Here is a 27,589-nt window from a genome sequence, read left to right as displayed (position 1 = left end):
CCGCGGGATCTTCGCGCAGGACGAGGGAAAACATATGGATTTCCTCTGTCCGTGAAACTCCGGCTGGGGACGTGCTGCTGTGGTATAACCAGGGGGCTTATCCTATGCATCGCATTGCATGCGCAGGATCATAAGGATTTTTTAAACCAGCGCTTCGTTGGTTGCATACGATCTGACTTCTGTGTTAGCGCTGCTCTGGTAGTGTAAAAATCACTTTGTGAAGAATTGAGTGATTCGTCATGATGATAGGTGAATGTGCAATTGAAGAAATCATGGATACGAAGAAGAGGTCTCTGAAATCTGGTGAGTAGCAACATTTTGTTACCATGCGTAACACCGACCGTGTTAGATCTAAGATCCGAAGTAAGATTAAGAATATCATATAGAAGCGCCTAACTAACTATGTTAGTTAGGCCTAATAGTAAGATAAAGTATTACACAACAGAGCACTAACCTAAGTTTATGATATTTCTCATTAATTAGAACCTATATGCTTGGGCTTTTTAGCTGCATGGAATTGAGTAGAGGTATCTACGTTCTATACCCTGCCTGGTCGATGGCAATATTGCATTATTGGATTATTGTAGGTGTTGACAATAGCTGAAATTTAGTGCTGTTGACGTTGTTTTGACAAATAATCACACAGGTCACAGCATCTGTGAGTGGTGAGTGACGGTGAGTTGAGACCATGTGTTATGTGTGTGTGAGGCAGGTGTGAGGGACAGTCGGCATGTTTCTACTGTGTACTGGGGACACCTCGCATCACCGCAGATTTTGCATTGTCCCCCGCATCATCACCTCGTATTTTACGACAAGCAGAACTGTTTCTACTGAGCGATAAATATGTGGTGATATGCGGTGATGCAGAAAGATGGGAGAAAACTTGCTGTGAACCGGAAGTCACGTATTTTACAGATGTGGTCGCAGGTCGCACGGTATAGGAAGGTAAACAAAATGATGAAGATTTTACAAACTAGATCAGGACGTGAAATGTGCATTTATATTTTTGCTTTTGTAAACTTACTAGCTGTTCTCACTGCCAGTCAGAGAGTCAGGAGTCACATTTAATCTGCTGCTTGGAGAAGGAGAAAGTGGCCGAATGTTTCAGGAAATGCAACGTCTCAAACTAGAAGAAGCATGCAAGTCTACCTAACGGCATTCTGTTGGCATTCCGCTACGTTTTGGCATCCAAAAATGAAGTGCCCCTCTGGTACACCGCGAATTTCGCTACCCGGTGTGTTTCTGCTGAAAATCGTCCCTCGCATCACCGCGCATCGACCACCTCAAAAGGTGGACAACGGAGCACCTCACATCACCGCGCATCGGCCACAACCTGATCTGTTTCTACTGAGGAAAAATTTGAGGTGTCACCGCGCATCGCCACACATCACTGCGTATCACCGCGAATCACCTCGCATCGCCTCAAATTTTCATCGCTCAGTAGAAACACGCTCATTGTGGGGGTAGTGGGACCAGACCTGTTCACAGTTCATGCAAGATGAAGAGTTCACACAGCTCATAGGTAGCTAGTGTAAGTTAGTGCATAAAATTCTTGTGATGAAGACAAGTTTTTATCTACAGATGAGGTTGGCAGTTCCTGAATACCTTGTATTCTGTTTTTGTTCTGTCATGTTTCATAATGATGAGCGAAGCATGTCCCATTATCTTTCTGATATTACCAAATAGATTTCTTCATGTGTGACCGACCATTTGCTTTTCCCTCTCACTACTTAACGCAGGTGCATGCACAATGGACCCTGCAAAGGAGAATGATATCGTCAGTCCTCCAGCCAAAAGACTGAAGCAAGGTATGTTCTCTTCATGAATCTATATTGAATATAGTTAACATGTTTTTGGTTTGTTTTTTCTTTTCCATTTTAGTAATTGGCAAAATTTGTGGCACTTCACACACTTGGACTATTGCTAAAAATGTAATCAGTGAGAAATAACCACATGATTTATTAGTAAATGTGAGTATTATGCTTGGCAATCTACATGGTCAGTTTTTGTAGAGGCTTTTACACTTTTCCTCTGATGAAATACAATTTGTAAAGAAGTTGGAGGAACATTTAGAGATCTAGACACATAGTTTGATTCTTAGGCATTCTATGCCACTTACAGCACAACCATTTGGTAGAGATTGAAGATGATCCCCGAACATTGGAAATTGAAAGCAATTTCTATTTTTTGTTTTTTGCCTGACTAATTGATAGTTTTGGCTGTTAGATTATTCACTTTGAAAATATCTGTTTGATACATAATTAGAGTTTGTTTTACTGTTTCCCATTATAGGTCGACTGCCATTCAAACCATTAACATCTCCCAAACAAGTCACCCTGCCTTCAAGTCCATCCCATCAACTCGCGAAGAAGGGTAAGAATTCTGATACCCCAAGTCGCAGCGTCAGCAAGCCCAAACAATTAGAAAAGAAAACAACTCCGCTCAAGAAAGGTGACACGTCATATTCCAAGAAGCAGGCTTCCACCAAAGGGAAACGTATCAGTTTTTCTGCAGAGAATGCCACCAAAACCTCCAAGCAATATGAAACTGGTGCAGCCAACCTGGAGACGGCCGTTAGCTCCAGTTCTGAGGATATGAAGGTATCGGAGAAGGTTTGTGATTCAACCATGGCATGCAAGCAAGACTGCGACTCTTCCGCATCTGCCAAGAAGACCCCCAAGACGGCCTCGCTGGATGGATTCCTGCAAACCACACAGCAGCCGCAGGTGTCCACCTCCGACATCGTTGATCTCATGTGCGACGCTGATGATGAGATGGAGGAGGTTGGTGAAGAGCCTGTCGTTTCCGCATCCTCGGGTTCCGTAGACAGAGATGATGCCCAGCCAATTTCACTGGAAGAGGAGACGAGGGAGGAAACGGTCTCTGCCGAAGAGGAGGGTGATGTTTCCATCAACACCAGCATGTCTTCTGCCATATCTCTGGGACAGACTTCCTCCTCCGAAGATGAAGAGAGCTCTGATGAGGATGACGAGGCGGAGGAGGATAAGGAAGATGATGATGACAGCAATAAAGGTGATGGTGAAAAGCCCACTGCGGAGAAGCAAACTCTCAGCCCAACAAAGCAGTCAGAAGATGACAATGTACAAGTAAAGGGGGCCAAGACCACTTCAACTGTTGATGTTACTCAGGGTACACAGAATAGTAGCACTCTTTTGAAGCCAGGCAAGAAGGTTGGTATATACTTTTTTTCTCTTTTAATGGAAAGCCATCATGTTGCATTTACTCCGTTACATACTTGTGATAAATAATTTTATCCCTCCAAAAATCTAGCTTTCATTATTTTAAAATCGTATATGAATTTTGTTATACTTTCTATTGTAAAGATCATTGTATTTTGTTGTCTTTAAGAGACTGATTCACTTGATCCATTTCCAGATTTGTTGTGTCTTTGTTTGGGAGTACAGAGTTATGAAACTGAATCTTGAAGAGAAGGTTCCATGTAATTGTAAAAAAAAAAATTAAAAAAAAATTAAAAAAAAAAGTGGAATGGTTTAAACAATGTGGTAGATATCCTTACCCAAACTCGGCATAAGTCAATGGTGCATACATCAAATAAATCAGTCTAAGCTGGTAAAATAAAAAGGCCCAATCTACATTCATTGCCTAGCGTCATTCGTCTGTATACACAGAAGTTGAATATTGCCTAAAGTCAGTGCTTTCCTTAGTCCTGTGAAGATCAACCTACACATAGTTGACTGTTCCCTTCAAATTCTGACACAGAATTGATTGTTTCTAAGTTACGTTATTTATGTGTTGTGCCGTATTACTATTTACTTCATTGTAGGTTGTAATGAAAGCATGAGTCAATGTATCTTCTGTTTTCTTTTATTTTCCTCGAATCAGAAGACAACCAAGGCACTTGAACGGGAGAGAGAGGCTCAGAGGAAAAGAGAAGAAAAGGTATAAACAAAGATGAAAAATTTTATTTTAGCAGACACAACTGATACTGTTTATTATATTGTCACTTAGCACTTGCAGGATACCAAGAGGAGGACAGCAATTTTGCAGTTTGCAGAGAAATATTTTATCAACATCGGAAGGTGTTTTGAAGCCACTTTTCTATAAGAGGTGCTACAAGGAGACAAGGTTTTTCTAAAATTCCCACAATTTGCTGATTGAATGAAATAGTTCTTTTACTAGCAGCTGCTCATTGTTTTTAGGCTGTTATTTCAGTGCCAGTTCATGTCAGGTACTCCATTTATCGTGAGTAAAGCTGGCAAATATTCTCTTGCATTGCGTGTGACTGCAGAAGGGAGTAGATTTTCTGGAAACTTATTCAAAGAATGCTGAAATGATTTAAAAAAAAAAAGAAGATGCTTGTACATATACAATTATTGTCAGTGTGATGAACATGCAATTTTCGTCCCTGTTTGCCTCCACCAAGGCGCTGCAGAGGGAGGAGAAGAAGCGCAAGCTGGAGGAGGAGCGCGAGACAAAGAAGAGGCAGCGGCTGGAGCAGCGGAGCCACAAGGAGCAGGAGAGGGAGGCCCTGCGGCAGCAGAAGGCGGAGGAGAAGCGGAAGAAGATGGAGGAGAAGGAGCGCAAGAAGGAGCTGGAAGACCGGGAGCGGCTTGAGAAGAAGAAGGCCAAGGAGGCGGAGAGGCTGAAGAGGGAGCAGGAAGTGGAGTAAGTCTTGACCAGCGATTTCGGTCAAACTGAATTGAAGCAGGCCACATTGGCACTGACCCACACCGCACACACAAACTGACCTTTAGCAATTCTGATCTGCATATAACAGACATGATATTCTGTAGATTTATATCTGTTCAGTTTTTTGTTTTCTCAATTCTATACACATTTTGCTTTTTCCATGCATCAAAATCACTTGGAAATTTTGATTTCCAATTTTTTTAACAAACCTCAATATCATCCCAGATATAACTTGATATGGACTATTCTGAATGGATGCATTGTGTGGATTATGTGTCGTAATGGAATTCCATGTAGATAAAAGCCATTCCTTTGGTGCACTTTGATTGTGATGGATAATGACGACTACATTTTCATAGTTGCAAGATAGGACAAATCCAAATGAAACAAGACAAAGTCATCTGATTGTGTGGCAATTGTATTATTACAAAGGATATGATAAATGCATTCAGAGAGTTTTCCAAGGTGTAATTTGTGATTTGTTTAGCTTTGGAGTCTGTAGAAACTATGATGAATATGAGAATGCTTGCAAACTTGTAAGCCTCATTGGAGCAGGAGCTAAACACGTACACGCACAAACACAGACACACATAAAAACAATTGTTCCAGGGAAAATATTACAGCAAATGAAAGATGAAATGAACCCAGAATGACTTAACTTAATGTTCACACGTATTTAAATTCTTTTCCAGAGCAAAGCAGGAAGAAAAGAAGAAGAAACAAGAGGAAAAGCTGAAGATTGAAGAGGAGAAGAAACAGAAGGAAGCAGCAGTGGTAAGATGCCAAGAACAGTTTTCTTGTACAGTGGACTCCCGTTATGACGAACAAGGTTATAACGAAATTTCGTTATAACGAAGTAAAACTTCTGGTCCCAAAATTATCGCCATTGAAGTCTATGGTACAAAATTCGCTAATAACGAACACGGTTATAACGAAATTTTTGTTATGATGAAATCTTTCTGAGCACCACTGACAAAGAAAAACAAAAGAAATGTGCTCCGTTATAACGAAATGCGAATCGCTTCCAGGCTTTCAAGTGGCCCTACTTTTCCTACTTTTCCTGCTTTTTTGCTCAAAATCCTACTTTTTCCTACTTTTTTGGGTGAAAAACCCCACAAAAAAAGAAATGTGCAAGGCTACTTGAATAGTTTATATTCAGAAATGATGAGTAGACTCTAGTTGCAGATTCTTACTGGTGGGGAGAGCCTCTTCAGCATGAAAGAGGGATATCACACACCAATCAACCACAAGACTGCTGCCAGCCTCAGCTTTTGCTCCTGTGCAGATGTGATTGATCCCACTGATATTGCAGCCTAGGATTTGGAGCAGTGCTCAACCAGCTCTCATCATCGCTCAAAATTACCAGGTAAGCTTGCCATATACTTAAAAGTAGAATTTGACATGTGACTTCCAAAGAATACAACTGAGGGAAGAAAGCCACCTACAGCCAGTTTTAATGGATGTAGAGTTCAAGCATATCATGTCTCATGCATGTGCTGGCATGCAAATCCTCAGAAACCAGAAATTTCCTTTGCTAAAATATGGTTTACTTCGTAAATCGTAAAGGTCATATCAAAACAAGAAATGACACCTTCAGATCCCCTTTGCCTGAAATCCTATATGTTTTGATAATAATCAGCAATGATTGCAATATGACAAACTCAGTATGAAAACCAAGTAAGTTTTTCACCACAGAAACTAGACCTGGTTGATGTGAGGATGAGTAATTCCCAAGAAAGCATGGATTGGTAGGGACCCATTTGCATGAAACTTGCATATTACTGAGGCTATTTAAAATTAAAAGCACTCGGGGTACATCAGTTTGATCTTTTGGCAAGAGTTCAAGAAAAGAAAATGTAAGTTGCCAAATCTGTAAAAGTATAAAACTTTGAAGACTTATGAGGTTTAAAGGCATAATTTACCACTTGCAGATGAAACAAAGACCGAGCATTAGTGCTTTAGAATAGTTCTTAAATGTGAGTTAGGGATAGAAACAACCACTGTAAAAATTTGAATCTGTATAATCGATGTTAAGTGTTGTTAAATACACAAAATATGAACAATAGTTATAATAAAAATGTTTTCAGACTAAACCGTTTACAGTTACAGTTTATTCAGAAAAACACTGATATCTCCTTATATTTTAGGCTTTATCGCAAAAATTCTATATTTCAGGATGTTTTGTGATACAATAGACCTACACATATGCATCAAATGTGATATCTTGAACATTCTTGAAATCACTGCTCCCAAAGGTAAACTGGACCTATGACTTGTGATATCTATTTGAATCATGGGCAGGTGGTAGATACGACTACTAGAAATCTTCCTTGATTCATCTGAAGTTAAACAGCTGAGGAAAGTTAGGTGCTGAAAAATCAGATGAACAAGAAGAAATGTTTAATTAACAGATCCCACAAATTGTAAACAGGGAGTGAGAACAACAGTAAATTACTTATTACTTAGCCATCGTGAAAGATGAAGACTAATAGAGCAGAAACCTCTTTATGGACAATCTTAAAAGTTGATGGCTTGTATACATCTTACAAGTATTGTTTAAGAGGTTGAATTGCATCATACTAAGTAGGTAAGACATACATGTACATTACCTCAAAGAACTGAGAAGAAAGTAGGAAATGAAGGGACTTCACGGAAAACAAACACAAAAATGATATTTCAGTATCGTTTAAAGATTGATTGAAGCTGAAACCATGAGATGTTGAAGTTCACTTCCTGATGACACTTACAAACTATCAGGAATATATATAGAGAAAAGCCATCTAGAAGCATACCTGAGAAAAAAACCCAAGCATTCAGGAAAGATAACGAATGCATATTCCACAAATATGAGCAAGTGTGTGAATGTTTTAAGTTGAACTGCCAAGAACAGTTTGTTAAGTTTGGAGGAAACAACTTGCAGAAAAATTAGAAGCCATGATGTCTTTTTATTCCACAGATCTTGCAAATTTTAGTTAAGGTTGAACATCTTTTTATTACCCAGCTAGTTTGAACAAGATGTGAGATAATGGTAGAACAGAAATCTCATAATGAAAGTGGTCAAAGTGTGATGGATCATTTGAAGTGACATACCCAAAATATTGAACCATCTGAAAGAGTCTTGGTAAAATGTGAGACAGGGAAACTTCTTAAAGAAGAAAAAAGTGAATGGATGGATGTGTATGTCAACTGTGTCAACATACAAAACTGTAAGTTGAAGGTGAAAACCAACAGAACAATGGAGAGTATCAAAATTGAAAGGGCACAAATACACTGTATTTAAGGGGGATAAATAAGAACTGTATGGTAAATATACAGATCTTTTAGAGTGTATTTGCTCTCAAACAGCCAAAAAGTTTGTTAATTGGAATTTTCTGAGAAATCAGAGAAGCTAGCAAGGACTTAAATGGTAATGACAGTCACTGTTTATTTATTCTTCAGATCTTGCAAAGAGTAGTTTATAAGATTAACAAGCTGAAATACTGAGCCAGCGAAATATCTGGAGAATGAAAGCAGAATCCCAACCATGTAAAATTTTGAAGGCGGAAGGATATAATATTCTCAAAATATATGAAGTTTGATTTCAAGAATATTGAATGAACTTAAAAGTGGCTGGAATAACTGCAAAATGGAGAATATTCCTGAAAAGATCAAATAGCTGTATGTGTATTCAGCGAAAGGGTCATGATGAGCTGAAAAAAAAAAGTTGAATGTAAAGAATTATTAACTATCTCCAGTAAATGTGGCAAATATTGCAAACAGTAGAAAGTCATTGGAAAATACAGAATGATTATTTTCTACAACTTTCTAAATTAACAAATGTAAGTTGATTCAAGAATACATGGAATCTAGCATCAACAGAACACCAAAGAAATGAAAACTTATTTATTTGTTATCTACAGAAAATTATAAAAAAATAGAGTCATTTTTTGCTACCTATAAAGTCGATAAGACTACAGACAATAAGAAACAAAAAGCAGATGTGCATATATGCTCCTCACATCTTCTAAAGTGGAGTCATTTGGTTATATTACAGTCTTCTGTTACTCTACATCCAAGAATACTACATTTCCCTGATTGATACTGAAATGTAAAGTATTTGCTTTTTTTCTCTCTCTCTCTCTTTGGATGTTTTGAGTTATATTGGTTAAAGTGTTTCAAATTGAGCTTGCCTTATGTTTCCATCTATATCATATGATTATGAAGATAATCTTTATCACTGGAAATTCAGTTGTGGACACTGTGCCAATAAACTCACAGCATCTGAGTGTGTAGATTTGTAGTGGGCCAGGATTTGCAAAGTAAAGATGTCATTGCATTGGTTGATATAATTTCACTTTGTAAGGCCTCACTGTCATGAGACAACCCATTTTTCATGCATGTCTTGCCAGAAATGTAATATGATATAACATGCTCTCAGAGACTAATACTGAGCACTACATATAAGTAGTTTAAATGATCCTGTTATTTGAAATGTTTGAACACATGTTAAGTGCTTACATGTATTTGAAATTGAAAGTCTTTTGGAAAGTAAGTATATTGCTTATCTCATGGTCGTTCAACTGGAACTTGAAAGCATACTAACTTTGTCTTGAGTATCACGTGAATAGCTTTGTCAAACATCCTATTTCCAGTCTTCTTCACACTTTTAAATGAAACATATCTCTACAACTTCAAATGAATGTAGATAAAAGTGTCATTTTTTATTGCCTTTGTCAAATATCCTTATTTCCAATCTGTTTTACATTTTGAAATGAAACACATATCTTCACAACTTAAAAACATTCAAATGAATGTAGATAACAGATGCCATCTTTTAAATGGAAATGTATATTTAACATACCTATGGCATAAGTGTATAACTTACACACCATGGAATGTTTATGTCATATTTTGTGGGATGATATGTGACTGTGCATCACAAAACTAACAAAAAGTCGCATGCACTGATTTTGTATTAGGACTGAAAATAAATGATATGGGCCAATCCAGCCAATCTTGAGTTTTTCATATTTTCTGAAAGAGCAAGTCTTCTTCTATATTATACTAAAGTTTGGGATCATAAAACGAAAAGGAAATTGTGTTGTTAGCAGTTTTTTCTGGAACATCTTTTGGTAGAATAGTGTGATTAGGTGTTTCTCATAGAGTCCTCTTTTCATTTCTTATAAATCCTGTCAGTAACTTTAGAAAGGATGATGCTACTGCTTTGAAAGTTGGCATTGATCACCTACAGAATGTGTTAATAAAGCATGCACAGCTTAATCTTATAATCTCTTCATTGTTGTAGCTCTGGTGGTTAACATTCTGTTATTTGTTCCATTCATTGCACAGCTAGCACGGCTTGATAAAGATTGAGCGCTTGAATAAATGCTATACTAGTACTTCAGGAGCCCCTTTTCTCAGTTCACATTTTCCGGAGTGTGTGCTTTCATTCCAATATTAGGATAGGTTAGGAGAGTCCATTTGAATTGAGTTATTTATCATTTTCCATCTTTGAGTTTGCTTTTTCAGAATCTGCTCTTAATTAAAAATCCATGTTTGGCAACTTTTTGATGGTGTTGCAATGCAGGATCACATATGATAGGTGTTCATGTCAATCACAGAATTATGTCTTTTCTATGCAAGTATTGTAATAAGTGATCAAGATTCATATTGACTGTATGGTTGAACATGCATTTGTGCTTGTTTCCTGACATTGTTTTAATGAACGTCTGCCTTTGTTGTATTTTTCAGGCTCTCCCAGGAGCAAAAGTGAGGCTGAGGCAGCAGGGTTGTGAGTACAAATTAAGATTCACATGTAACATCAAGAGTTCTGGTGAGTATCGACGAAAACTACTCCAAAAAGCCTGCACATGTCCTGATTTATTCCTACTTTTTTTTTTTCTTTAATGCCCTACTTTTTCCCTCTCATGTCCTACTTTTTCCTACTTTTTTAGAAATTTTGTTCCTACTTTATTCCTACTTTTTTACATTATCCCGCTTGAAAGCCTGCGCTTCCGAAAATATGTAGCGGAACAAGCCTTTATAGCGTCTCTGCATGGGCGAACGCTTCACATCCCTGTGTATGTGTTCGCTCCTTGTGTCCTGCATAGTTTCCGAGGGGGACTTGCATTAGGCCCAAAAAAAAAGTGTTTGTTTGCCCTTAATTGTCAAACCCCAAGAGGGTCGGTAGGTCGTTTTGTTTGTTTGTTTGTTGTTTTTTTAAAATACCCTTTTTACCCATGTAATTTTGTAACTTTGGCAGGGCATCTCGTAATACACTCATCCTTCTGGCAATACTTTGAGTTCCAGTTCAACTTTGTACAGGATGTGGCGCAAAAAAATCCAAGGGATTCATTCAAATTTACGTCTTGCCAGGGCCCGGTAGGCAAGGCAGAAACACTCACTGACAAACACTTATAACGTTCATCTTTGTTAAATTTTGCAAACAGCTCCAAAACAGTACCTTCCAGTGAGATGCTGGCAACTGAGCTCCAAACAGTTTTGGAGCAATGGCAGCTGGTAACGGATGCTGCAAAAGTAGCCATCTTGGCAGTCGCGCTGCACTTCGCTGCGGCCGGTACGGTAGCTAACTGCGACCAGCAGCCCCATACGCATAGCGTAATGGGGCTGCGGACTGTAGCATTCAGGATCATGACACGGTAGTATCGCGGACAAATATCAACTTAAAATCGAAAAATTTCTTCAATTTGAAGACTTACCAGTGAAGTTAAAGTATTGACAACGGGGTTCGTGCAACGTTTGGTTCTGCCAATAGTCCTTTTCTGTTCAAATTGATGACTTAATGTGACTCGGTCGAGAGGAACCTGGGAGAACTACACAGAATTGACGGCCAGCGCATGCGCACACATCACATGCGCACAAATTTCAAATCCATCGACTGGATAAGATGTCTGTGTGCGCATGCGCTGGCCGTCAATTCAGTGTAGCTCTCCCGGTTCCTCTCGACCGAGTCACATTAAGTCATCAATTTGAACAGAAAGGGACTATTGGCAGAACCAAACATTGCACGAACCCTGTTATCAATACTTCAACTTCACCGGTAAGTCTTCAAATTGAAGAAATTTTTTGATTTTAAGTTGATATTTGTCCGCAATACTACCCTGTCATGATCCTGGATGCTACAGTACGCAACCCCATTACGCTAAGCGTATGGGGCTGCTGGTTGCAGTTAGTATGGTAGCTAGCTAGCTAGCGCACTACCTATGCACGTGAGCCAAAAAAGTAGCTGGCATGCAATAAAACGTAGCCTGCGGCCCCGCGCAGCCCGAACACGATTACGACGGGTCGATGAGATGAAAAAACATTTTTTGGACTTTTTTTTCATTCTTTCTTTAGCTTAAAATGGATAATTTTGGGTTTAAAACCGTTCATAAATTTGCAGAAGATGAAATTTGTGAAAACAAAATAAATAAAAATAAAAAACCAGACCCGAAATTTCTGTGATTTTCGGTCGGTCGCGAAGGGCAAACAAACCATTTTTTTTTTTTTGGCCTTATTGTAATACGATAATCTGAAATTAAACAAGGTTCGTTGTTGTATTGTTTCGAAGGTACTTTATTACAAAACACACAGATTCTTATACACCTAAATGTCCGTTGGTTCGGAAATGAAATAGGGTTTGTTATTACGAACATTTTGGCGTTATTCAAACAGTTCGTTATTACTAAAGTTCGTTAAACCGTCAATGAGATATGGTTCTTATTACGACGGTTCGTTTGTCAGAAAATGATAGGAATTCTAAACTTTCGTTAATCGGAACATTAAAAAAGGTTTTGTTAATCCAAAGGTGAAAAAGGTGTGTCCAGTAACAAAACTTTGGAATTGCAAGCTTCATAATCGTCTTAAGATAACCGAACCTACGAAATAACTAACCTTTTTCATTTCTTTTTTATGCCTCCGCCACGAAGTGGTGCCGGAGGCATTATGTTTTCGGGTTGTCCGTCCGTCCTTCCGTCCGTCCGTAATGAATTTTGTGGACAAGGTAACTATCGAAACCTGTTGAGGTATCCTAATGAAACTTGGCATGTATGTGTATTAGGGGGTGAAGTTGTGCCTATCAACTTCTGGGTGCACATGCTCAAAGTCAAAGGTCAAAAGGTCAAGGTCAAATACATAAAATTTCACTATTTCCACCATATCTATTGAATGCCTGAAGATATTTTCTTGAAACTTAGTGTATACATGTATTACCCAATTAAGATTCTCTGGTGAAAGTTTGGGTCATGAGGTCAAAGGTCAAAAGGTCAGGGTCAAATACATAAAATTTCACTATTTCCACCATATCTATTGAATGCCTGAAGATATTTTCTTGAAACTTAGTGTATACATGTATTACCCAATTAAGATTCTCTGGTGAAAGTTTGGGTCATGAGGTCAAAGGTCAAAAGGTCAGGGTCAAATACATAAAATTTCACTATTTCCACCATATCTATTGAATGCCTGAAGATATTTTCTTGAAACTTAGTGTATACATGTATTACCCAATTAAGATTCTCTGGTGAAATTTTGGGTCATGAGGTCAAAGGTCAAAGGTCAAAAGGTCAAGTAAAAATATTAAAACTTCTTTTTTTTCTCCATACCTTGGAAAATTGTTCAAGGTATCTTCATGGAACATAGTATATACATGTACTGACTGGAAGTGATTATCTAGAGAATGTAGGGTTCATGGGGTCAAAGGTCAGGGGTCAAAGGTCAAATGCAAGACTTCAAAATTTTACTATTACCCTCATATTTATGCAATGCCAGCAGGGTTATTTTTTTACAATTGGTGTATGCGTGTGTAACCTTATAGAAATTCTCTGGAAAGTTTTTTTTTCTCTTTTTGCCTCAAAGGTCAAAAGGTCAAAGATCAAGTGAGAGTGCTGAGCTAACTTTTTCCTCCATATCTCGGAAGTGGCTCAAGTTACCTTGAAACTTAGTACATATTATGCATGTTCTACGTGAAAGTAATTATCTCATGAATTTTAGGGTCAAGGGCCAGATGAAAATGTGACCCGCTACAACAAAATGATCCTAAAGTCGGGCGAGGTCGATTATTTGAAAATTGCATGATATAATCCCCTAATCTTTCTGCTTTAAATTGATGTATAACACGTTTTATAAAGATAATCGGCTGCGGAGATATCGATGTTTAAAAGAGAGCATGTCGAGACGTCTGGAAAATCACTGTTTCCAGAAAAGCGCCCTAAAAGTCTTCCTTTCGACGCAATCGCGATCAAGGGACACGCAAGTTAGTTTTCACCTCTGGACAATAGAAGGTAAGCCCTAGCAACCCCCGAAGAGTTCATTCAAGCACATCAGCGTCGGCGGTCTCATCACCAACCAATCAGTGACCAGGATGTGAGAAGCGGCTGAGCATAGCGCACCCCGCCCGCACGCACCAGTCGACTGGGCAGTGTGCGAGCTTCACGCTTCGGTTAGCAGCAAGCAGCAAACTGACCAATGAGATCACTCTGGTCGTTGTTAGGGGCGGAACCTATCTGTGGCGCTCAATCCAAATTTTCGAACAAGTTTCTGCTTCGTTGAAACGCCAAAAAACATGGCTCAGAAAAACTATTTTTTTTTTATCTTTCCTTTGATCATTTTGCTTCAAAATTTCGACAGGTGATAGAAGACATGTTAGACTCCAATAATATATCAAAATCAGAAAATCGTAAGTTTTGACCAATTTTAATGCTCTGACTTCAAACTCGATTTTCACGGCTTCGACCGTGCGCGACTTTAGGACCTTTTTGTTGTAGCGGGTCACAAATGGTAACAATTTACTATTCAATTCAGAAATTGCACTTTTTCTCCACACCTGTACCTTGAAAATTACTCAATGCCTAAATGTATGAGTGGGTCAAAGTCAAGTTAAAGTCCTTAAATCCCTAGATACATGCTCTCCTATTCATCCAATTAAACCTACGTCAAGGAAGGTGAACATTCAACACATTTGTGACAAACTTGTCATTCCAATATTTTGCCAATTTTGTGAAAATGTAATCACACAGTGTCCACATGTACTATCTAGACCTATTGGGAAAATCATGCATTATGGCGGAGGCATACCAGTCGCCAAAGCGACATTTCTAGTCATTATTTACAAACCTTCTTTGGAATAACAAACCTTATTTCATTGTCGGATTAAAAAACCTTCGGAACAGTGAACCATTCTCATTTTTTTCATTTACAAACCTTCGGAATGACGAAACTCATTTCATTTTCCGATCAACGAGCCTTCGGAAAACGAACAATGTATTTATATCTAAATTATGAACTTTCGGAATAACGAATCGTCGGAAGAGCGAAGCTTGGATTCCCGGGAATGGCGAAACTTCGGAACAAAGAGTCTTTCGGAGTAACGAACTTTAGTAAGAAACGAATCTTTGGAATAGCAAACTGTAATGGAATCCTAAACTGTTATTTTCTATACGACTTATTGTGTGACAAAAACAACTTTATGCCCTTTTAAATGTAATATCCAAACGAAATTAAAAAGGTACCATCCCATTTCACATAGCTTTCCAGTGTATGCTGAGTATTTAACAGACATATGATATATGCGTGGTGGTTACCTTGTTTTTGTTATATATTGTATTTGTTCGGTTATAACGAAATTTCGTTATAACGAAAGAAAAAGGCCGGTCCCGAGCATTTCGTTATAACGGGAGTGCACTGTATAATGTCTTGTGACCATTTTAGACCAGGCAAAATGAAGTTGAATATAGAGTGCTTTCAAATACAGCACTTTGGCGTGACCACAATATTATAGTGAAATGTTTTGCTGCAAGTGGAATTGTAATTGACGTAGGGCATCTGTAGCTTCCTCAGGAGGTGTTCGTGAAGGTGATGCTAGGCTAAGGCAGACTTTTTGGTTCAACTGTTTTTTGCCTTAGAAGCACATGCCTCATGACTATGTTTTCTGTGAAGAGAAAAACCAAGAAATACCGGTAATTAATGGCATATAGTACAAGGTATATAAATTCTGCGTGCACTTCATCTGTTTGTGCATTAATATGATAGGCTTTATACACTCATGCTATTTGCTCCTAAATTAGCTGGTGCAATGTATCAATTATATTTGAACATCAGCCCCCATGCACTTACATGTGCATACATGAGGTACAGACTACATGTAGCTACAGTACGTTATCACAGATGTATGGGCGGTGGCTGCAACTGAGTACATGCTGGAGCCATCACTCGATGTTACATCAATTGCATCCAGCCATGTATCATTTTAAACATGCTGCCAAAAGATTTTCCAAATGTTGTCCTTTCTTGGAGTCAGTAGAATTGTTTACGTGACATTATTTGTGATATATATTTATGCGTAGTGGTATCTCTCATAAAAAAAAAAAAAAAAAAAAAAAACCAAAGTCTTTACCCACAAGTACCTCGAAAGCTCAAAGACTGCTTATACGTTAATTCGCTTTGGTGTGAAAATGCAAAAACAGCATGACAGTAAAAAAATAATCTTTTCTTCCCCTGCTTGTTTGTTTGTCTTGTTTTGTTTTGTTTTGCCCCATTATTATGACAATATAGCATTGCTTAGGCTCATGTCTTTATGTTTTAGTTCTACTGCTTTCATTCCATAGAGTGCAGGAGCTTTCACTGGTATTGTAGTAATTTGCATATGTTCGACATATCAGGCTCACCTCTAAAACGCAGATCTGCCTTTATTCTGCTTTTCCCCTTGGGTTTTACAATGACTACTCTCATATATCTCTTTGGGTCTCATTATATCTTTCCAGCTGCTGAAGAAAGAGAAACAGTCGCAGATGTTCAAGAGTTTCTTCAAGGTCCAGGCCCCGGCTCCGGTCAAGAAAACCGAGGTCACTGGCCGCTTTGCTCCTTTCGAGGTCAAGGAGGACATGGTCCTGGCACCATGCCGACGGGTGGACAGTAAACAGATAGATTTTACACCGCTGGAGGAAGCTTTGACCTCGCAGGTAGTGGACTTTGTAGTTCATGAAGAAAAAAACAAACAGACTTAATATCTTAGAAAACTGTAAAAGTGGATATTTTCATGTGATTCATTTTTCGCGCTTAGCTGGGTAAGAAGAGTTTCGCATGCTTTTAATTTCGCGGAATCAAGACACCAGCTACTGGAATTTTTGGCAAGCAAAAATATTCGCACCAGTTTCTGGTTGTGCGAAATGTGCGGAAATTTCCACTTTTACAGTAGGATATATTCTCTTATTATAGATCATTATAATTGTGCATCATTCAAACTGTTCTAGGAGCTATTCTCATAAATATAATTGTAGTATTGCATCATTCAAATGAGTAAACAATCAATAAAAACAATGAAACTTTACAATCCATGCAAGAAATTATATGCAAGAAATTATGTGCAGTTCAGTGTTTGCATGCATCTTCTTGTCACAGCATTTGAAGTACATAATGTCATTTGTGTCGCACTTTGCAAATCTCAACCACTTTTACAGTGTTTATTTGATGACTTAGCATGCCATCCTTTGTCAAATGGAAAGAGTTTGTACCTTCAATGAGAATAAGAGAAGGAAGACTTCAATGATCCCTGAGTTCCGTTTTCATCCTGTCCGCACGTTGAGCTGACTTGTGACACATGATACTGATTTACATTTTATAGACAAATAATAGAAAGTGAAATGTATTGCTAATTGTCCCCGCCGAACGAGTTCGAGCAGGGGACTATGAAACGGGCTCCGTACGTGTGTGTGTCCGTCCGTCCGTCCGTCCGTGCGTCCGTGCGTCCGTGTGTCCGTGTGTGCGTCCGTGTGTGATCAAAATCTTCAATTTGCTACTTCTCTGTCATTTATGAGCCAATTTTGATTCTGTTTGCTTTATATGATAGCACTACATGGGAGCTTTGAAACTTCTACACAGAATTTCAGTCGTGACCTTTGACCTTGACCTTTGACCTATATTGTACATTTTGCTACAAAATGCTACTCCTTCGCCATTTCTAACCCGATTTCGATTCCGTTTGCTTTATATGATGGCACTAGGTGAGGGCTTCAAAACTTCTACACAGAATTTTGACCTTTGACTTCTTTGACCTTTGACCTTGATTTTTGACCTATATTGTACATTTTGCTACAAAATGCTACTCCTTCGCCATTTCTAACCCAATTTCGATTCCGTTTGCTTTATGTGATGGCACTAGGTGAGGGCTTCAAAACTTCTACACAGAATTTTGACCTTTGCCTTCTTTGACCTTTGACCTTGATTTTTGACCTATATTGTACATTTTGCTACAATATGCTACTCCTTTGCCATTTCTAACCCGATTTCGATTCCGTTTGCTTTATGTGGTGGCACTAGGTGAGGGCTTCAAACCTTCTACATAGAATTTTGACCTTTGACTTCTTTGACCTTTGACCTTGATTTTTGACCTATATTGTACATTTTGCTGCAAAATGCTACTCCTTCGCCATTTCTAACCCGATTTCGATTCCATTTGCTTTATGTGATGGCACTAGGTGAGGGCTTCAAAACGTTACACAGAATTTTGACCTTTGCCTTCTTTGACCTTTGACCTTGATTTTTGACCTACATTTTGCTACAAAATGCTACTCCTTCGCCATTTCTAACCCGATTTCGATTCCGTTTGCTTTATGTGATGGCACTAGGTGAGGGCTTCAAAACTTGTACACAGAATTTTGACCTTTGCCTTCTTTGACCTTTGACCTTGATTTTTGACCTGTATTGTACATTGGCTACAAAATGCTACTCCTTCGCCATTTCTAACCTGATTTCGATTCCGTTTGCTTTATGTGATGGCACTAGGTGAGGGCTTCAAAACGTTACACAGAATTTTGACCTTTGCCTTCTTTGACCTTTGACCTTGATTTTTGACCTGTATTGTACATTGGCTATAAAATGCTACTCCTTTGCCATTTCTAACCCGATTTCGATTCCGTTTACTTTATGTGATGGCACTAGGTGAGGGCTTCAAAACTTTTACACAGAATTTTGACCTTTGACTTCTTTGACCTTTGACCTTGATTTTTTACCTATATTGCACATTTTGCTACAAAATGCTACTTCCGGCGGGGACATATATTACGCACCGCGTAATTTCTACTTTTCCTTGTTTAAAACATGGGTCAAATTCTATTTCTCTATGGAATCGAGGGGGAAATATTAGCTATGTATGATAAAGCAAGACATGTTATACTAGTCTATGGTATGTTTTGGTTACTTTTCAGTTGGGTTTTTTTTCTGTCATGTGAGAGCTCTGGACATACTTTTGTAATTTTTTATTTCTGTTTCGTTACTTCAGGTCGACTGCCCTCTCTATCTGGAGCAGTTGAAGTCTAAAGACTACAAGCCTGGAAGAGCTCGACGCACACCCTGGCCACAGCGGCCCACCGAAGAAACGTTAGGAAACATTTCCTTGTTCAAATGGCAGTTCCACAACATGACCAATTGACTATAATAAGAGACTAAAATCATACAAATAAAATGAAAGAAGTTTAAATCATACGAATGATACATTCTATGAAAGAATTTTTGATAAGGAGACCTACATTAATGATGTAAACAAAATGAGAGAAGTTTGACATAAATTGGACATAGAGTAAGGAAAAAATATTTACAGTTCACATGTTTTCACCAAATATATGAAAACTGGTAGAGGTGATAATGACATCACCTTGCAACTCTCCCATTGGCGTGCATAATAAGATATCAATAAAATCATGTGTTTGGTCAATATTTTGGCAACTGTAGTAACTTTTTCAAAAGTTATTATTGGTTTCTGAAACTTCTGCTATTCATTTCCTCTGCCTCTAATGTAAATCAATAAATCACTGTGCTGTTTACATAGTTATTTTAAATGTTTGAGACTTTTGAAATCATGTTTCTTCTTGTTGAGAACCAACTGAGGTACTTCAGGAAATATCTCAAAACCAACATTGCAGTGTTTCAGCAGCTTCAGTAACTTCGGTTTGACATGGTAAGATGCGTACCAACACCACGATTGCTGAATGATCACAATTGTTTGTTTTTTTTACAGCATGGAAGTTGATGTCCAACCATCGGAAGAGCAATCCAAGAAGAAATCCAAGATCAAGAAGCCTGATCACCTCAAGATGAAACTTCTGAAGTTCCATGAGAATTATCGCCCAGCTTACTACGGCACTTGGCAGAGAGAGACGTCAGCTATTACAGGGCGCAACCCATTCAAGAAAGATGAGGTAACAATCAATTATTTCTGGAAATAAATTCATTTGAAAAGTACATTTTACATCTTCTACATTGTGAATAAAAAAAAAAAAAAAATACATATTGCTAAGCAAAAGCTTTTCCAATCCGTAGAATATCAATGTTTAATTAAACATTTTATGCAAACTGAGACTTGCTTGGCTGACACAATTTGCCAAAGTAATGAGTTGTTTTGGAATATTTTGAGATCAAAAGTATAGCATAATTTTTGGTTGCAGTAGACAACTTTTATTCCTGAAGCACCCTTCCCAATCAGAGGTGAGTCGGTAGAACACTGCGTCATGATCCATTTTGCCCTAGCAGTACTATTTTTCAACAGGCTGCATGTTACTCACTCTTGCTTGGAATTTTCAATTTGTAGTCGATTATAAAACAGTGCATGGCAACCACGGTCAGAGATTATCTGAGATTACATATTTCTATTTTCATCAAATAGCTACCAAACTGAAATTGTATTATCACAGCCTTAGTTTTAATACTCATTTCTCATGCACACTTGTCAATTTTGTTCTAAAATTGACAGTTTCCCTGGGCATATGGATACTACATGTATGTTTACTTCTAAAGGACAAGTTCACCTTCATTAACATAAGGATTAAGAGAATGTAGCAATATTAGTAGAACACATCACTGAAAGTTTGAGGAAAATTGGACAATCGATGCAAAAGTTATGAATTTTTAAAACTTTTGTGTTGGAATCGCTGGATGAGGAGACTACTAAGGCTTGTGATGTCATATGAGTACAACAGTATAAAGAAAATGTAAAGAATATTCAACATATTTTCACTTTTTTTCGCATAATAAAAGAGCACTTGACTTGCCTCTTTCTAAAGGCATTGGGAATAATATTACCCATAACATATGTCAGTAACGAGTCAAGGGAATGTGTACTTCTTTCAAAAGATTGAATTTTGTGAAATTCTCTGTATATTTTCCTTATATTGTTGTATGCATGTGACATCATGCACTGCAGTAGTCTTCTCATCCAGCGGTGACTGCACAAAAACTTCAAAAATTCATAACTTTTGAACGGATTGTCTGATTTTCCTCAAACTTTCAACGATGTGTTCTACTAATATTGCTACATTCTCTCAATCCTTATATTTATGAAGGTGAACTTGTCCTTTAAGCACTCTACCAAGTGTTTCTAAATTCTCGTTACTCAGACTCTTGTGAAAGTAGCAGTCGGGTCCTGAAGATAGTTGGCTTGAAAACACATAACTTCCTTTGTTTTGTTCCTTTGCCTTTTCACTTGTAAAAAGCAACTATCATCATTGGCTGTTCAATCCTGCCAAGGATCCGTTTTAGACTCTGCTAAAGCTTTTGAAGATATCGAAATGAAGACTGTGATTGGAATGTTGGTCTTTCATTCAGAAACCAGTTTTTAGCAGCTTTTGTTGTTTGCTGACTCTTTGTAACTAGGACGTGTTCGACTACGAGTTCGACAGCGATGATGAATGGGAGGAACCAGGAGAGAGTTTGTCGCACTCTGAGGTAAGTTAAGTCTTCAGGGGAAGACCCACAATTTTTTTTTTTTTTTGTTGTAGCTTTTCAAGAGACAGGTTTTGATGTTTTGTGGACCAGCTGTATCATCATCTCTCTCATGAGCATAAACTTTGCAACAAAAATTGTCGCAGATACAAACTGATCTTATGTAGCAAATGTTATATAACTTGATACTTCAAATCTGAAATGTTTTCATTCATTTCATTTCACTTTCAAGAGAGCTAAGCATCAGAGCCAAGCTGTTTTTTGTTCATATTTCCCATACTTTCTCAGTCAAAATGCATGAAAAAGGCATATACATAGAAGTCTGTAGGGACTGATAAGATCTTAGATGATTAAACAATTAACTTACTGCTCCATAGTGTATTTTGTGTGTTTAATTTGTGTGTGTGATGCCATCTTGGAAATTATTGTTCATACAGTTTGTGTGTCTTTGTTTCTAATTTGTCATTGAAATTCTGTCAAACCTTCCTCCTGGTCTACATGACATGATTGATTTTCAGCAGATAGATCCTGACAGCGTACTTTGTAAAGCACAAGGTCATGTCCTGTACGTGGTATGACATTTTGAATGTCTCAATGACAAAATACCTTATGCATGACAACTTAGATAGGATTCAAGCATTAAAATATAACATATACAGTATACTTCCAACTTTGTATGTTTACTGGTTAATAAAGAATGAAGATATCAACATATAATTTGTGTAACTCTGTTGGAAATGTTCTATTTGTGTGTAGGGAGAAGATGATGATGGAGAAGGAAGTGGAGATGATGAGGAGGATGAAGATGGCTTCTTTGTTCCCCATGGTTACCTGTCTGCTGGAGAGGGAGGAGACGATGAGGTATGTTTTCAGTAACGGTACTGATGAATACAAAAATTAAGTTCCCAAAATTGATCATCTACTGTATACGCCATATATTTTGCGAGTCTAAATTTGCATGAATCGGGAACTCCCGATGATTTTGCGAGTGGTTAAAGTCACGATCATGGAGTCCTGTACTGAACGGAGAAATGTACACGCGTACGTCACATTCACATTGGGATCAGAGTCAATATTTTTGCATGTCTTTAATTTCGCAAATAGCACCTGACTCGCAAAATTCGTAAAAAATAAAAACCTCGCAAAATATTTGGCGTATACACTATATCTCTGCATATTTTATTGTTTGGTTAAAATGAAGTTTTGATATTTTGAAAGAAGACTGCTGTCTCTTTTTTATAAGAGGAGTCCCCTGTTTTTGGAACTTGTTAACTGTTTTGTGATTACCGATTAAAATGATTTCATTTCAGGTGCAGATTCTTTGTATTTCAGTTATTCCCTTATTTATTGAGAAATGCTTTGTGGAAAATACTAAGATTCATCTCATGTCATATATTCGCTCAAAAGATGGAAACTATCGATTTAACAAAAATAACAATGACGGAAATTTCTTTTCTGAAAATGTATTGAACTGACCACATCTTGTTAATTGAATGTTTCTTACACTCTGCATTCATAAAAAAAGAAAATTAAAAAAAAAAATAAATGAATAAAAATTTGGACTAAGAAATACTTATTCTGTCCCAGTGAAGTGTACCACCAGGAATGGTTCAGCAGGTCATATTGTACAAACCTTGAGAATACTTTCACTCTTTTCTCCCCTGCGCCAAAAGTGCCAGAAGTATTGTAATCTATAATCTGTTACTCATTGTAATTGCTATGATGTGTTTTGCAGGAGGACAGTGACAAGTTGAAGGCGAGGCAAGCTGCCAAGGCCAGGGCGTGGGACAATGAGCTAAAGCGACGCTGTGAGGCCCTCAAACCGATCATCATCACCCTCCTCGATGTTGCTGCCACCAGCAAGGCCCGTGAGGCTGAGCGCAAGAAGCTGGAGGCGTACCGGGCGGTCCCCCTTGGTGATGCGGTTCCCATACCAACCAGCTTCTCCATCAAACGAGACAAGGCATGCGAGGAAAGCTCGCAGCTTGGTGACGGGAAAGCCTGCGGCTCGTCCAACCAACAGAGAATGATGGGAGGGGTCAGAAACAAACTCAAACCTGTCCCAGACGAAGGTACATTTTTGTATGCAGTATTTATTCTATCAATGTATGTCTACTCTTTTCTCTCTCTCTCTCTGTATTTATCCATCCATTCATACTCTTTCTGATCTTGGCCATTTTGAGAACTCTAAAGCAAACCGAATCGTACCGTACCATACCTGTGGATATAGCAACCTCATGAGTTATTTTCAGACTCAAGTCAGAGAGGTCAAATGTTATGTAACAATGGGGTCATGCACATGGTGCACTTAAGACTTCCTTCAGGTGTCCCTGACAAAGAGAATCAACTCTTTGTATTATGACGTAGTGCGTGTTACGTGCATTCTTCTCAAATCAACTCGTAATGCGTTACGCTTCTGGACCAATTTGAACGCTCCGTGGCATGGTACGGTATTGTACACTTTTGGAGCAGGTCGTGCGGGACCCGCGAAATGACTGATTTTGTAACGAAATATGCCATGTGACACTTGGCACCCCATACAAAACTATGGTCTTTGTCCATGGTTTAAACCTTTGTGAATTCGGGCCATTGAGTTCAACTGTAGCAGTCAATATCTTCTCTGAGCCATGTATTATCTCTTTCAAGCTCTTTCATTCATTATCACAGATGAAAAAATTAATGCAGCATTTCAAACTACTATGCACGTTATTTGCTGTATTCCTTCATCAAAATTGATAAAATGTTTCTAAAATGACAGATACGTTTTCCTGAAATTTTATTCTAGCATGTATGTACCGTTTTCCCATTTTTTAACCAAAAAATAAAAGATAAAAATGGCTTTTGAAAAATGTTTTTGCTGTGCATCAGTATGACTTTTATTATGCAGATCGAGATTGGCAGCTTTCCAAATTATTATCCACTTTGCAGAATGGCTTGCCTTGAAAGGTAAGAGCAAACCGCAAAATTCTGATATGATCTATCCATATTGTTTCTTAATAGCAATGCCTGACCTGTTGCGCATGGTGCATGGAAACATGGCAGGAATCAAATCCCTGATCCGGGAATTCAGAGACCACTGGCGCAGGAAGCAGCACCATGCTAACTGGCCCGGATCAGCCACGCCCACTCCAGCGCCAGAGTCCACGTCTCCAACAGTGAGTGGTCAGACTTCCTCCTCAGCGGCAGGGAGTCCTGTTGGTACCACGTCACCCAGTGTAGGCCAGTCCCCAAGTCCAGACCCCAGCTCTGTTGGTCCGGCATCGCCCCAAAACCTGGAGCATGTGGCTCACCTGATCTCCAAGAGGCAGCTGGATTTGAAGATCAATTCCATCGCCAAGCGAGAAAAGCGACCTGAATTCAATAGAATCTGCTGGTACGTGCACCAGCACGTTCTGGAGGAGTACAAGCTCGTGGACTTGCCAGTGCCAACGCAGTGGGTGAACGGTGTGGGAGTGAGGGATGGTACTGCATCCCCCCTGCCACCAAGAAGCATCACAGTGACCCCTGTTGCAGCCACAAGCAAGCCCACTGTCAACAAACCCACTGTTCCGATGAAGCAGCCCAACCCTAATACAGTCAGCAGCTTGTTGACTGCATCCAGGCAGTCTAACCCTGCAGCTGCTGGGAATCCGCACCTCGCCATCCCATCAAGCAGTTTGCACTCTGCCTTCAACAAGGTAGGTGCCTTTCCCAGTGCCTCCAGTGCTGTGCACCTGCACCCCAATCCTACCAATCTCCCAGGGGCACCATTCATCCAGCCCATCAGCTACCTCTCACCGGGAGGTGCCATCCTGCAGGCAGGACTCACCCCTCTCCAGGTAGTGCCAATCCAGATGCAGCAGACCCTGGCACAGGGTCCTTTCCACATGAGCAGTCTCCTTCAGCAAGCCGCTGCCACCAGCATCATGGCCAACATCAACGCGCGCAGCATGAACAATCCCGCAACCACCAAGACTACCAGTAAGACCTCCCCGGTGGTTGCCACGCCCTGCAGCGTCCAGGGAATGGAATGCGCCCCATCCTCCAAAGCGGCTGAAGTCAAGCTTGCAGACAATCTCCCAACCAAACCAAAGGTGTCTCCAAAGCGACTAGATGCTAGCATCGCCAAGCTTTACGAGAGTGGCAAATTCTTGTCACCGGTGTCCCAAGAGAAGAGTAAACCGGTCAAGAAGACGGCCACACTCACCAATTTCTTCAGTGTGAAGACTACCAAGCAGTCCTCCACAGAGGTTCCTGAACAAGAAACAGATCCCAACACATCTAAAGAATGAGACCTTTTCTTACATACTGCAAAATAGCACAGAATCTCTTTACTGCTCCTCAAACTCTTGTGTCTGCTATTCTTGTGTGGAAACAACCAGTGTCTCCAAATTGATAGTATATGAAATACTACTTGATCAAACTAAAAATGAATTAACCAATCAATCTGAAAGGAAGAATGGATTTGATGTATTGGTTATGTGCAAATACAGTATGTCCTCTAAATTTCATGTGCTGCTTACATTAAAGTAATGCTAATTTAACTTGTTTAGGATGATGTCATGTGCATATTGCATATGCCTTATATTTCCTGAGCTTTTTATTGTTTCAGCTTTCGCAAGTCAGATGCTATTTGCGAATTTAAGAACAATAAAGAACCATGACTCTGATCGTGACATAAATATGACGTGCATGGGTACACAAAAGAGATGTATGATAATAATGTACTCCACGATCACAAATTTATACACTCGCAAAATTGTCAGAATGTTCTGTTTTGCCATATACAATGTATTCCCTCTGTTTCCTTCAGAGCAGTTCTGACTACATGTATTTTCTTTATTGACTATTCTGGAGTTATTAAGACCACAATGTATGAGACTAAATGTGTTTTCTCTGATGACTATTCTAGAGTTATTAAGACTACAATGTATAATAGTCCTTGCATAATTAGAAAGCAGCTTGCTGCCTACTCCTTTTGCTTGGATAGGGTTTGAATTAACACATTCTAGGAATGGAATGTATTTTTTTAAACTCGTATTGGGAACTCTGATTAGCTGGTTGAAATCTACTCTCACCAACCCTATGTAATAGAGTGAAAAGTATTGTATAGTTTTCTGAGATTTGATCATACAGTTGTATTGATGATGATACATTTCTTGATAACCCCTCCCTCAGACATGCATTGAAGAAGGGTTTCAAATATGTAAATCTTACGATTTGTAGGCAGTTTTTGTTTTGTTTTTTTCTGACTCGGGTTCCTCATTATTCAATTACTAAAAAAAAAAAAAAAAAAAACCATAAAATACATATGTGTATACATTCACATTGATACGTTTTGCGCAGGTTGGGTCTTGGAGTATCAAGGCCGTACCTACAGGTTAACAATGCCTGTAGTGTGTAGCTACACTTCCTCCAAAGTACATGTACCTCCTTTGAAGAAGTTAATTTAGGAGCAGAATGGCCCTGGTGCATACATACTGTTGACTAAATTCCCTTTTGCGAAATTTCATATTATTCTCATCTCAGATTCTACACTTTTAGTTACTCTTCTTCAAATGATTTCTTTATGATAAGTCGCCAAACATGACAAGGAGATGTACAGTCAAACTCGGATACCTCGACGTCGGATAAGCCGAATATCACTTACCTCGGGGGCAAAATGAAAGTCCAGATTGTTCCTATGGAGTTTCCGTCTATTAAAATTCGCGTAGCTCGAAAAAGATAACTCGAAGTTCGGTTACCTCGAAGGGAAATCTAATGTCCCGATCTTAATTAACTTATTGTTTTTCCCAGCATGTTGCTCGAATCGAAATTGTAAACATCACTCAGCATCTCCGATTAAGCGCGCGTGGACAGCGAAGACATGTCACATGTTTTCACACTCGATTGTAAATATTCTGAGACCAGAACAATCGCGCGCCCAAGAAGAAATACCCGATACACAGCTGACAAGGAAAATCCCCAACACCTACCAACACACGTACATGGTATGCACATAGCACCCGTGCCAATGGAGTGTTTTACGATATAGCACTACACGCTGCCCCATCATTTGCTTTTCTTTAACCACTGTGTTTTGATTTTTGATCGAGACGGTCATACCGTGCGCGTAGATTTCTCAACCGTCGGGGCGCACCTGCTTACGTTTACACAGTGCCTAATACGGCACTGCATTTACAGTTATACCTTTGCCATTAATCACGCTCCACTGTCAAAACATCAATCTACCTCGTAGTGCCTTTTTTTAAAC

General features: G+C 38.9%; 1 protein-coding gene across 1 annotated transcript; it reads left to right on the top strand.

Annotated features, from left to right (window-relative positions):
- Positions 1-180: 180 nt before the first annotated feature.
- LOC140230466 (uncharacterized) lies at positions 181-25,790 on the top strand. Its single transcript, XM_072310621.1, has 13 exons — positions 181-303; positions 1,740-1,808; positions 2,293-3,191; positions 3,865-3,921; positions 4,406-4,647; positions 5,364-5,445; positions 16,407-16,604; positions 18,923-19,020; positions 19,658-19,838; positions 21,289-21,360; positions 22,114-22,218; positions 23,093-23,429; positions 24,358-25,790. Exons 1-13 carry the CDS (start codon positions 240-242, stop codon positions 25,626-25,628), a joined length of 3,675 nt encoding a protein of 1,224 aa, XP_072166722.1. The 5' UTR covers positions 181-239; the 3' UTR covers positions 25,629-25,790.
- Positions 25,791-27,589: the final 1,799 nt, after the last annotated feature.

This window comes from Diadema setosum, chromosome 7, assembly GCF_964275005.1.
Source record: "Diadema setosum chromosome 7, eeDiaSeto1, whole genome shotgun sequence".
Taxonomy (NCBI): domain Eukaryota; kingdom Metazoa; phylum Echinodermata; class Echinoidea; order Diadematoida; family Diadematidae; genus Diadema; species Diadema setosum.
This window is presented reverse-complemented; position numbering and strand designations above follow the sequence as displayed.